The 12,055-nt window shown below is 37.3% G+C and overlaps 1 protein-coding gene across 1 annotated transcript; it reads left to right on the top strand.

Annotated features, from left to right (window-relative positions):
- Positions 1-10,732: 10,732 nt before the first annotated feature.
- On the top strand, positions 10,733-11,533 carry LOC104164283 (neuroligin-1-like; the record flags this gene model as incomplete). The annotated part of the gene is made up of 1 exon (XM_009703565.1): positions 10,733-11,533. A coding segment is annotated over exon 1 (493 nt), but the record flags the coding sequence as incomplete, so codon positions are not given.
- Positions 11,534-12,055: the final 522 nt, after the last annotated feature.

The raw sequence follows: 12,055 nt of genomic DNA, 5'->3' as shown, positions 1-12,055 counted from the left end.
CTTGCTGAAGGAAAATCAATTTTCAACAGGTTTAATTAAAATTAATCAGTCAAATTACTTAATATTAATTGACTTATAATTAAAGCCAGAAAGTTACCTTGGAATGAGGAGAAAGGATGTTATCTCGAATCATTTTAAGGATGCATATGGTTTCAGAGCAATTACATTAAAATAATTGTTTAAATAAAACAAAACAGAGCTCGATTAAAGTGTTGCGTTCTTGCTGCTGCAGGTGACACAATCTGGACAAGCTATTTTCTTCTGCGAATTTGCTGACCTTTTTAAGGAATATCATTTGAGTTTGACACAGGTTTTGCTTTCTGGAGGGCCAGTTTGTTTTAGCTTTAACAACTATGGCATTAAAAATCTACTAGTATAAAAATGGAAATATATCTTATAGAAGCTATAAATATCAAAGTGAATGTTTTCAGCACATTTAGATGTTCTGTGAATTTCAAATGAAGCAGATTTTTTTTTTTTCAGCATAAGTGTAAGAAATTGTTTTAGGGAATATTTTTTTCAGTACTGCCATCCACTGTGGCAATATTCGCATTTATCCAGAGCTTTATTGGGGCCAGTCCGTACTGGTAAATTCTCAGAGATAATTCATATCTGAAACCATGTATTTGTGACAATGCTCAAAATAACTATTTCATGCTTCCTTAAGACCTAGGTTGGGTTTTTAGTATGTTTTTTACAGTAGCAGCATTTTTGATGCATCTACAGACTACTGTTTCTGGTGAAAGAGCAACACTGTGAGCTTTGGGACCTTTTCCCCTACTTTTTTCTGGGCTGGCTTAATTGAAGCAAAGGATACTTATGAAATCGCATGTACTTTATTACAGGCGCCTGACAAGTGAAAGACCCATGTACGATATAAATGAATATGTAAAAATAGAGCCCATTATTCAGGGCCCTGATTTTCAAAGATACTGATTCCCATTGACTGCACTGACACTTGTGTGGGCTCAACAGCTGTAACACGCAGCCCACTTTTGCATCTCCAAAATCAGATTTGCAGATTGGGAGCCAAAAGCTAAGTAGCCATGTTTGGAAATACTGGTCGGGTTGTTTGTTTTTTTCCTCTTTTTCTTTCTTTTTTCCCTCTTTCTGGTGCATGATGCAGGGTTAAAGGAGACTTACTTCTTAGTTACTTTTGATAAATGACGCTAGGTTTCTTAGACTACAACTACAGGCTGCAGCAATGTTGGAAAAGCAGTTTTGCAGTAAATGATTAGAGGGTCCTTAGATACACGTGAAGAGATCCCATTTATTCTGTGTATTTCATGTGAATCATATGCAGACTGTGGGAAGAAAAATGAGGCTGAGGATAATCATACTAAGTGTGCTCGGAAGCAGGATTTGGCTGAACACCTCTGTTTTGTGATTAACCGAAGTAGCAACGAAAGCCATCAGAGAGTATTCAGGCTGTTTAAGGCGTAAGTGGTGTAGAAGCAAGAAGAGCTGTCATCCTGATACTGCCTTAGTTATCTCACTCCTTCTTCTACGGTAGGGTAAGAAGATAATATCCGAGCTGTTGATACTTAAACATCCTTAACAAAGTGGGTTTGCTCTGGATTATTTGGCTGGAGGTGGAGCAGTCTGCTGAAGAGGGCTATTTAAAGACTGGGACAGAGCTCTAGGCAGATAAATTGATTTGCAAGTGAATGGAGGATTTGAACATGGTAATGGTGGTAGTTTTATTTTTTTATCAGTTTGCATATTTAATATCCACTGGCATACACACAAGCATAAACCACTGTAATTGTTCAAATGGAGTCTGGGGAAAAGAGAAGAAAGCAGAGGCTTAGGTATGGTCTCAGTTTGTAATGGATTGGCTTGCCTTTCTTTATTAAAAGCAAATATACAGTCCTTTCTAATAGAGACATGGAGCTGTATTACAGATCCTTGGCTAGCTTTGAATTATTTGTTTGATGTCGTATTTATTATGTTTTTTTAATCACATGAAAAAGAAACTATTTAAAAATTAAGTAGTGAAAAAGAAGGGCAAAAAGAGACAGACATTCTTTGAAAGCAAATAATGAAAAGACAACATTTTGCCAGAGATGTAGTAGAAATCTTTGTGGATTTCTTTTAATAAAGAATGTGCAGTAATCAATCTGATCCAGTAAACAATATCATTTCCCATTAGTCCCAGATATGTATCCATGGTAAGTATAACAGGTAAAGATAAAAAATAGATCCTGACTGACGAATAAAGGCTGTTATAAAAGCATATTTCCATTACTGGAGCCCTCTTTCTGAGCTCTGCATTATGAAGGAATGTATGCATTCGAAGGAGGGTGCCTGCCCTGCCACCCGGTCGTTGCAGAAGAGTTTGTATGGGAGGGAGGGAGTTAGGAGATGCAAAAAAAAAGAAGCTGATGGGGAGACTTCATCATGTATTGCATATTGAAAGCACATCCTGTAGGTTGAATGACGAATGATGACATCACATTCCCCAGGATGACTATTGAATTATGACAGTTACAAGGGGAAATTGTGTTGACGTCTCGGTGACTCAGCTCCACGTTTCCACTTGCCTCTGAAGAACCCACATGTTTTCCAACAGGCTTTGTTTTCATAATTATTAATTACTAGTTAATGATGCGCTATGTATTATCCAGGGATAAAAAGCGACTAGATGGCCACTTAGTACCAGATTCAAGTTTTTCCGTGCACCCACTCTACCGCACCACTTCTCACTAAAAAACAAAAGGTGGTGTAAAGGGACACCATCTCTGTGAAACCATGGGGCACAGCGTCTACTGTAAATATCCCTATGATAATCAAGCCATGTAAAGGTCTGGACTGCACACATCACTGTAAAATGTTTTTTCCACTGCTGTGGGCAAATAAAAGATGAGGCCATTAAAAGAAAAGCAATTGGAGTTCCCTTTCCCCCATTTGTTGAATTCTTCTGCTTTGTCCTAATAATATTTTCTGCATAATCAGTTTTAGTGCTGCCTTTGGGTAGTCTGTTACTTTCCATTGATGCTTGGTTAGGTCTTTTGCACCATATTAAGGGAGAATGTGATGCTTGGAAATTAGCAACATGTGACTGTAAAATCATAAAAGTGATCAAGGATGCTTTACAAATACTGTATTTCAAGTGACTCATATTCCTTTAACCAAGCAGAGAACTTAAATGGCAATTTAAAAATATGTTTTCTAAATCTCCTCAATTACATCCTGCCTAGAGATGCCATTAGCCCACTTGCTGAACTGGTTCTGGGAATTTAATGAGGGGAATGCATTTATGTTGTATTTCATACTTTTATTTAATTCCATCTCGTCTGAAGCTTTTAAGTTCAATATCGGAACTTAAAATCATTCTTTAACTTCTGCCTTCCCAACCTCATCCCCCAGTTTCCAAAAAAGTACTTGAAAGCAGTAAAGTGTTACATAGGCACATAGCGTTAGAAATATCCACGAGGAGAAAACAACAGCCTATTTAGAGGAAACCTTACTATATAAATATACCGAATATTTTGACATCCTCAAACCTGTGTAAAATAGGCATTGTGGGATGGAGCTTTTTGTTTCTTCAACTGGTTGCACAAAGATGGGTTATTTCTTTGAAGACTTGGGCCCTGAAATAGTCGCCATGAGACCCCGCTGCTGGGTTAGGAAGCACTTCTGTCACTGGAATCATGGTCAGCATGACCAGGACATGACCACAGGGAGACGTGAGACTAGTTGCTGTAACTTGAGTAAGTATCTTTCTCACAGATAGTGATAGAAAATGAAAACAGGACAAGGAGCTGAATAATAAGAGCTACACATGAAGTCAGATGGAAAGAGTAAATCTTTGTAGACATTTAATGGCGTTATATTCTAAGCTTTTGGGAAATTTTATTTGAAATTTTTTTACAACAGTAAATATAGTCTGTGCTATATCCTATTTCTATTTCATGTGAGAGAAAAATTCCCCGTCTATGGCACAACACTTTACTGCTACCATTACTGCAGACTTTATAGATCAGAGATGTGTCAGCATGTTAGCTTTAGCTGTAATGCTTTTTTTGTGTGAAACCTTATGGGCCTTGCAGCCACTTCCTCATACTGACACTCATAAAACGTTCAAGTTCTCATATTTATTATTTAATTTGCTTCCTATATAAAGCAACAGAGCTCTTCGATACATGAATGTGAAGCCAAAAATGACAGGCAGGCATGAATGGGACTAATGAGTTTTAATAATGCACATATTAGAAACTGCTAAAGGAAGTTTAATTAAGAAAGACAAGTTAAGCATGAAATTCATTTTGGAACAAATACAAGTAAAGTCACAGATGTACAGAATGCTACATCACAGGAAATGGACTCTCAAGTTGATAGATCCCTGTAATGCCCATATTGTACTCGAAATGTAGTGTGCACTCTACAGTTCTGGAAAGCATGGTAACACCATTCAAGAGCACTTTTGAAGTTGAGTTAGAGATGTTGGGTTTGTGATTGACAAATTATATTTATCCCTCTGTGGATTTTATGATGAGTTGAAATTTGATCTCAGTTACCCTGATGGAATTGAGACCAGAATCTGATTAAGTAAGAAAAACACTTGCTCTTTTTTTGTGCCACAAGGAAGTTTGTTGGGTTTTTTGGGCTTTTTTGTTTGGTTCGTTTGTTTTGTTTTTAAATTCATCTTATTGAAGAGCTAGTTATTGATCTAATTCTACAATGAGGGTTTTGTGTGCTTTGGAACTGTTATTGTATGGTACCCAGATAGAAAAACAATTCATAGACATATCTGAGTTCATTCAAGCATCATTGTTTTCAGACTTCTCTCTCAAGAAATGGTAATAACCGTATTTTAGCCTTTTTTTTTAATCTTGAATTCCTAATGCCCCCAAAATAGGAAAAGAAAAAAGTGGTATCTTTCTTAGAAATCTGATATGAAAGCTTGCCTTAGGTGATGGACTAGCATTGAAGATAGTATTATTGTTGATATTGCAATTGTATTAAAGGTAGCGAACAAAGTCCAATTTACTTTTCTTCTCTGATTAACCCCAGTGAACCAGGGGTTAGCCACAAATATGTACCAGGTAATGAACTTTGTTACTAATTCTATAGCTTAATTTTTCACCTGCGAGAGAATAAAAGAACACTTAGTTTCAGGGCCCTCTGGGTGGGTTCTAGTATACTCTGTTAGAGTGATCAGATGGGAAGCATATGAATGTTTTATAAAGTGTTAATCAAGGCCAAGTTAAATCCACTTGACTTTATGATACACAATATGCAGATTTCAATACTGAAGATCTCAAATGAGAAACATCTGGGTTATTTTTTTCTCCGGTATGACCTCTGATTAACACGAGTTCAGTTGAATTTCTACAGTAGGTCAAAAAATCTTCATGTCCTGAAGCACACTACTGCCATCAACAGAATTGCCATTTGATCATTTAGCTGAATAGTTACAGTACTTAAAAGCGAGTGTAATGTGTGGTCCATTTAAGAGTTAACCATAAGCCGCTAAAAGGAATAAAGGTTCACTTCAGTGCCCATTATATTCCAAGCCAGTGCATCTGTCATTTTTAATTTAAATCTGTATTACTTAGCTGTCTAAAACTTTACACATAAGTGACGGAGTTACCCATTCTTTCTGTTATGGGTAAAATCACCATTTCGTTACCTACTTGCTGTGCAAAATGTCAGAGAGCTACAGTCCACATTAAAAAAAATGTAGCCAACTTCTGGTAATATAAACAATTACTTCAGCTAAGAAGTAGAACGATTTTAAGAAAATGATTTATTGATACAAGTAAATGGAAGATAACAAGACTTAAGTGACCCTCTTCTCATAGGTTTAATTTGTCTAATTCAGAAACAGCTTAATAGAAAGTTATGATCAGAAGTCTTCCTATTTAGGCAAACTAAGTTGCAGAAATTATTTAAAGGGATCTTTTGATCATGAAAATACTAATTAATAATGAGTTAACGTTAGTGAATATTCCCACTAATGGGGAAGAACAAAAGTATAGTGAAGCTGAAAAATGCATGACAATTTAAATGAGTCTTATAACATCTACTCAGTTTAATTCAACTTTTCACTAATTTGTGCTACACTGTGTTGAATACTGTATTTAAGTATTGTATTCTTAACTAATTTGGTTGTAAGGTTTTGTGTATAAAACGTAATATTAAATAGAGGTAAATGTAAGAATGGCTCCGTGGAATCAGCCTCTCTGATCTGGGAGTGATGTATTTACACAGCTTGTAGCATCTGGAAATCCTTACTACTGGGTTGTTTGTGGACCCGTGTAGCATAACACTTGTAATCTCATACTAAAGTGGGGTGGGACTGTGACCCCATCGGAATAATGTCTTATACCTTTGTTGGCGATCTCAGCAAAGGTGGTGCATCTCAGTAGGGTTGGATTTGTAGCTGCTTACTGAAGCTTCCAGAGCTGTGGCTGCTCTCAGGTGGAGGGGGTGCCGGCACGTGGGAGCTAACCAAACCCCACCAGAGCTGTACCCTTCCTAGGTGTATGTATTCAGGACTGCAGCCTCCTCTATTATCATTTTGTACACTCGTTTTTTAAAATGCATGTAGTTCATTTCTTGAACTAAATACATGCGTATCCCTTCCCTTCACCAAGTATTTATGGAAATACCCAAGAGCAGGCTCTGTTTCAAAATCTTTACTACTACACAGAGACCAAATATGCAGTATTTGACACAATGCTTCCCTTTGCTAACCTGAAATGTGAAAGAAGACATGGGAAATTCTGTGATGCATCTCTTGAGGCTTTGTCTGATCATGTTTACAATTGGTGTGTCACAGCGACGTAGTGTTCACCCTCGGTCAGAGCCTTTCCTTTAATGGCTTCTGTTCCACTGGCCACGTTCCTGTTTGGCATCGTAGAGCATTTTAGAACATGGATTTCTTTTCAGCGACATGAAACATCTTTGGACTCTTAGTTCTAAGTAGAGGCTGTTGTATGTAAAAATGGATGCAAAGGTAGTTGGTTCTGCAAAATAGCATTTGTGTTTTGAAATGAAGGAGCATTGTGTGGTGTTCAAAACTCTTACAATCACTTTCTATGAATACGTGCGCAACTGGGATTTACTAGCAAAATTGAGGTGGAAAGGAATTTTTAAGCATGAATATCAAATTGCAGACTACATCTTCAGCTAAAAGGAAAACAGCCGGTGCTGTAAAGATACCATAACAATGCCTTTACATGCGTTGAAGCTGGCATATGGCCAGAAGCCTTGGTTGTCCTCAAGGGTTTTATTAATCCATTGGAGCTATTGACTGGTGGTGCAGTTCAAGACATCCCTGAAGATTTGAAGCTCTGTACACGAGTAATAGAGAGAAGTTTAGCTGCTGCAGTTTGCAGCAGACGTGACCTGTTGTGGGATGCCCTATGTCATTGGCAATGCAAAGATGCACTGAAGTTATCTTGGATTGTTCGCTCCTCAGCATACTAAATGCCTCTCTAAAGCATTTCAGAATCTGAGCTGTAAAGTAATTTAAATTCAGAAAGGAAGATAATAAAATAATAGATGATAGAAAAAACCTCTATAGTATAGACTGTTCCAAACACCATGAAAGACTTTATCAAATACCTTTTACAGTAGAATTCATTTGTGTTACCACAGGGAACAATTGTGATCCTCACATCTAGACAATAATAAAATCTGAAAATGTTTCTCCTCCTCCTCAGATCCACAATATTTTGATGCTGAAGCTTGCTCCAAATTGATCATCATTACTCCTGCCCATCTCCCTTTTATTCCTGCTCCTGTTTATTGCTTCTTTCTTTCCACTGATTCCTCTTCAGTCAAGTCCAGGTACCAAGGGAAAGTCCTGTGTAGATCACCTGCTAAAGGACTGAGGAAAATTTTGTCCAACATTGACTCTCAGCAAGTAAGAGATGCTCCAGGCTGGCTTCCCTGCTTGTCTTTCTGCCTAGTGCTGGAAATAAAATTTTGGCATAAAAATCTCAAAAGATTAGAGCAATCTCAGTCTCTTTATTTGCGTGAGTTTGTGTTTTTAATGTTACAGCTTCAGGGCAGGCAGTGACAGGCTTGAATGTTTGACCTCTTAGTTTCAAAACCAAACTGTTACTTAGCCATTTAAAAAGAAAGGCTTGTCCAAAATTCATGTTACAAATACAATGAAAATCTGTTGATACCAATTCTGCAAATGCTTTACATGTACTGCCCTGTATAGCCTATTCATTGAAGCTAGCTACTATGCAATAGTAAATTAATTAAGACTAGCCAAACACAGCATTGAGTTATATTCTTACCTTTTTAGCCTCCTGTCTCTATCTTAGAGTAAAACCTTGTCCATGGGAGGCAAACCAGGACTTTAGATGACAGCAGAACTGTTCAGCTGCAATGGCAAAACAGCTGATGGACAACCTTAAAGTTTTAGCCCATTTCTAGGATTTGCTTTGAATTCACATTTATATTGAATGTAGCATTTTAGGTATCAAAAGTGTATTAAAAAGTTGTCTTAGATCTGAAAACAGGTCTAAGACTTTTAGAGTGAAAGTGCTAAATGAATTATTAGTAGCAGCTTGAAATGAAGAAGGCTGTTATTGTTTGGCCCAGCTATGCTGAATTTGGTTTGTCCTCAGACCTTCCCCAGATCATGTAAATTAGCAGAAGGGCTGCTGAGATTAAGTTCCAGCTATTTACAAGTTTGAGTTTGAGAAAGAAGAGAGAGTACATTTTCCCACTCCTGACAGGGAAAAAAAAAAAAGAAAAAAAAAGTGGATTTTAAGACCTAGTGGAAAAGATTTAAATTTGTGGAGGTTTTTGAGTACCACTAAGGAATAAGCTGCCATCTTTCCATGACCTACTGTACATCACCTCGGAAAAGCTAAGATGTACTAGGTGCCTTCTGCTCTGACACCTGTCTAGGTACTCTGTCTTTACTTTTTCTCAAGTAATGTCCTACTACCTTCAAAAACTGAAATGAACAAAGCAACAGTCTTCCAAGAGGCAATTGTCTGCATGCCATTCTGTGTAAGTTTATTAAACTAAACGCAAACACGTACATCAGGTTTGGAGAGTTATTTTCTGGAGCTAAACTGGTGTGTTTCCAGCAAATGCTGAGAAATTGAAGTTGGAGAATGAAGGATATAAGCCTGTTTGTTAATGCAGTTTCACAGGGAAGGTGTTAGAATTAGCAGAGAAAGAAAGGGAGAGAGAAAATTGCAGAAAAGCTTCATCTATCTCCTTAGTGCCTCCTGAGATAGATTGTTCAGAGCTAAAGGAACACTAGACCTGAACCAAATCTCCTGCTGTCCTATATAGCTTTTACAATCTCCTTTTTAATAACCCAAACTGCAGGGTAGTCTGACTATTAGACAAGCCGTTCTTTTGAATTCTCTCTACAATGTGTATAGACATGATAAAAACCCAATTCTCATTAAAGCTGCCAATGCTCTTTCAAAAGCAGGTGGTTGAAAATGTTTCCTATACAAAGCAAAACACATTTCTTGTGCATTACACACTGCTTAATAGGGAGCGTAAGATTACACTGCTATGTTGTGTATAACACTGCGTCTTAAATAATAGGATATTGTAAGTCATGCTGGAAATATGTTTAACATGAATATGGAAGATATAATGATATGCACTGAGCAATTTTCAGAAGTGCTGGAACACAGCCTTGTGTGACAACCTCTGAGGTAAAGTAGTTTCAATTAGGATCTGGAACTTGAGATTATACAGTCTCCGATTCTAACTGATTATTTTTCTAGGATATTTTTCAGTCAGCATGTGGGTATATGAAAGATAAGCTTTCTACTGTCCTATGGGAATGTTTATTGTTTATGTTATAAATTAAGGATGGTAGGGATTGAGTGCATTCATCATACGTTTTCATTTTTCACTAAAGTCAGTAGTTTATAAGGAATGCACCATTGGTCCGAAGTAAAAATTGTGATATATAGCTCCATCCCTAAACTGTCTGTTCATATCCTTTTCCAAATCAGTTTTGAAAAAAAACACCCACTGAGGTCCAGTTATACTTCTGTGCAAATTCAGAGTTTGCCATTCGCTTCAGTGGGAGCAGATTTTGGTCCTTCATTGATGTGAACATTTCACTCTGTAGGTGTTTGTCATCATCTATCAGAAACTTGTGGAAGGAGAAAACCATATAAAGTATGGTAATTCAGGTTTTCATGAATAAGCACAGTAATTCATGCTATCCTTACAAAGATATTCCAGTTGCCTCAATGTTTAAATCAGAAGTTGTATTTTAAAATTAACAAAAAAAGTTTGTATGTATTATAATCTGCTTTTAATGAAATAAAGTGCCTTTAAGTCTTCAGTATGCCTGTCTCTCTTAATTTCACTATCTTCTGCTTTAAGAAATAATTACGTTCATTTTGATAAATCAGCTTGTGCAAACAAGGTGAACATTGATTATGAGCTGATTAAGTTAAATAAAATATTAACATAAACACTTATGTAATGTAACCTGGCAGCAACTTGCTTATTCTTAAAAAGGTGATTTTTTAAAATGTGTTTTCTATGAGTCCTGTTTCTTCTGAAAAATATCTATAAATTCAACAGGTGACACTATAGATAATCCAGTAATCAGTGTTTCACCCGCCATTTCATGGACCCATAAACTACTGCAGTTTTACTTACATGACTCTAGCAAATATTAATGTATGTAAATAACTTGTGAAACATCTAGTTATCACTCTGCCCATATTAGCTCTTTCATACTAATGATTTATTTTCATTTTCTCCAGGATATAGACCTGCGGCTAACTGGATTTGATTTATAAGAGGGGATTCTGCAGTAAATGGCTGCTCTCTTCATATTGCTGCTATGGAAAACAGAATTGTCAATAGGATGTAGTCTGATAAATAGTGCTGAGTGAAGATGCAGCTCCAATAAGTGTGAAATCAATGGAAGATACTTACCGCGTGAAAAGCCTTTTGAGATTTTTCTGACAGGCACCTATTTAGGAAACTTGATCTGTTTCCTTCGGTTGCTCTGTTTTTACACCCGTGGATACAAATCAGATTGCTTCACTGTAGTTACACAACTAATGTGGGACCATGGCCTTTCCAAGATCCATGTGGCTGAACTGTGTATGGAGAGCGATGATAGTCCGCCTGTTACACATGGGATTGAATGCCACTTTCGCTTTTTGTATACTTGGATTTTTGCTTCACGCTACAGCTGTGTCCTCCCAAAAATTGGATGATACCAACCCAGTGGTGACCACCAACTTTGGCAAGATAAGAGGGATTAAGAAGGAACTTAATAATGAAATTTTGGGGCCCGTTATTCAGTTTCTTGGGGTTCCGTATGCTGCCCCTCCAACAGGGGAGCGCCGCTTTCAACCTCCTGAGCCTCCGTCTCCCTGGGCAGATATCAAAAATACTACTCAGTTTGCTCCAGTGTGTCCCCAGAACATTATAGAAGGCAGGTTGCCTGAAGTGATGCTTCCCGTGTGGTTTACTAATAACTTGGATGTAGTTTCCACCTATGTACAAGATCAGAATGAAGACTGCCTCTATTTAAATATCTATGTCCCAACCGAGGATGGTGAGTTAATAGCAGGCGAAACAGGGAGATCTTTTTATTTTCCTGTTCTACGTTCTAACAATATTAATTCACGTGTACTGGTAGCACGCATGGCTTTCTTTGTTTGCATGCCAGCATATTACATGTATGCATGCTGCTTTTCTGTGTATGCATCTGTCCTTGGGTTTTGTTTCTCTTTTTTTTTTTTTTTTTTTCCTTTCTGTCTACACTCATTGTTTTTCTTCCACAGCACGTGTATTTTTAGGTCAAAGTTGGTGCCTAATTCTCATTGCCACCCACTGACTTCTGGGAAGATGCATCAACATCTTATCCATTGCATGTGCAGGCACAACGAGTTGAGAATCTTCCGCACCTAATAAAGCAGGTCATATTTAAGTTAGATAGTGGTGTTGCATGCTCCTACTGTCTGTGATGGAGCTCCATGTTATTTTCTAGTCTTCTATTCATTTTTCAGTCAAAAGAATATCCAAGGAATGTGCCAGAAAACCCGGCAAGAAAATTTGTAGAAAAGGAGGTATGTAT

This window comes from Cariama cristata, unplaced genomic scaffold (assembly GCF_000690535.1).
Source record: "Cariama cristata isolate BGI_N322 unplaced genomic scaffold, ASM69053v1 scaffold23067, whole genome shotgun sequence".
Classification (NCBI taxonomy): domain Eukaryota; kingdom Metazoa; phylum Chordata; class Aves; order Cariamiformes; family Cariamidae; genus Cariama; species Cariama cristata.
Note: the sequence above shows the minus strand (reverse complement) of the source record. Positions and strands in the feature narration are given on the sequence as shown.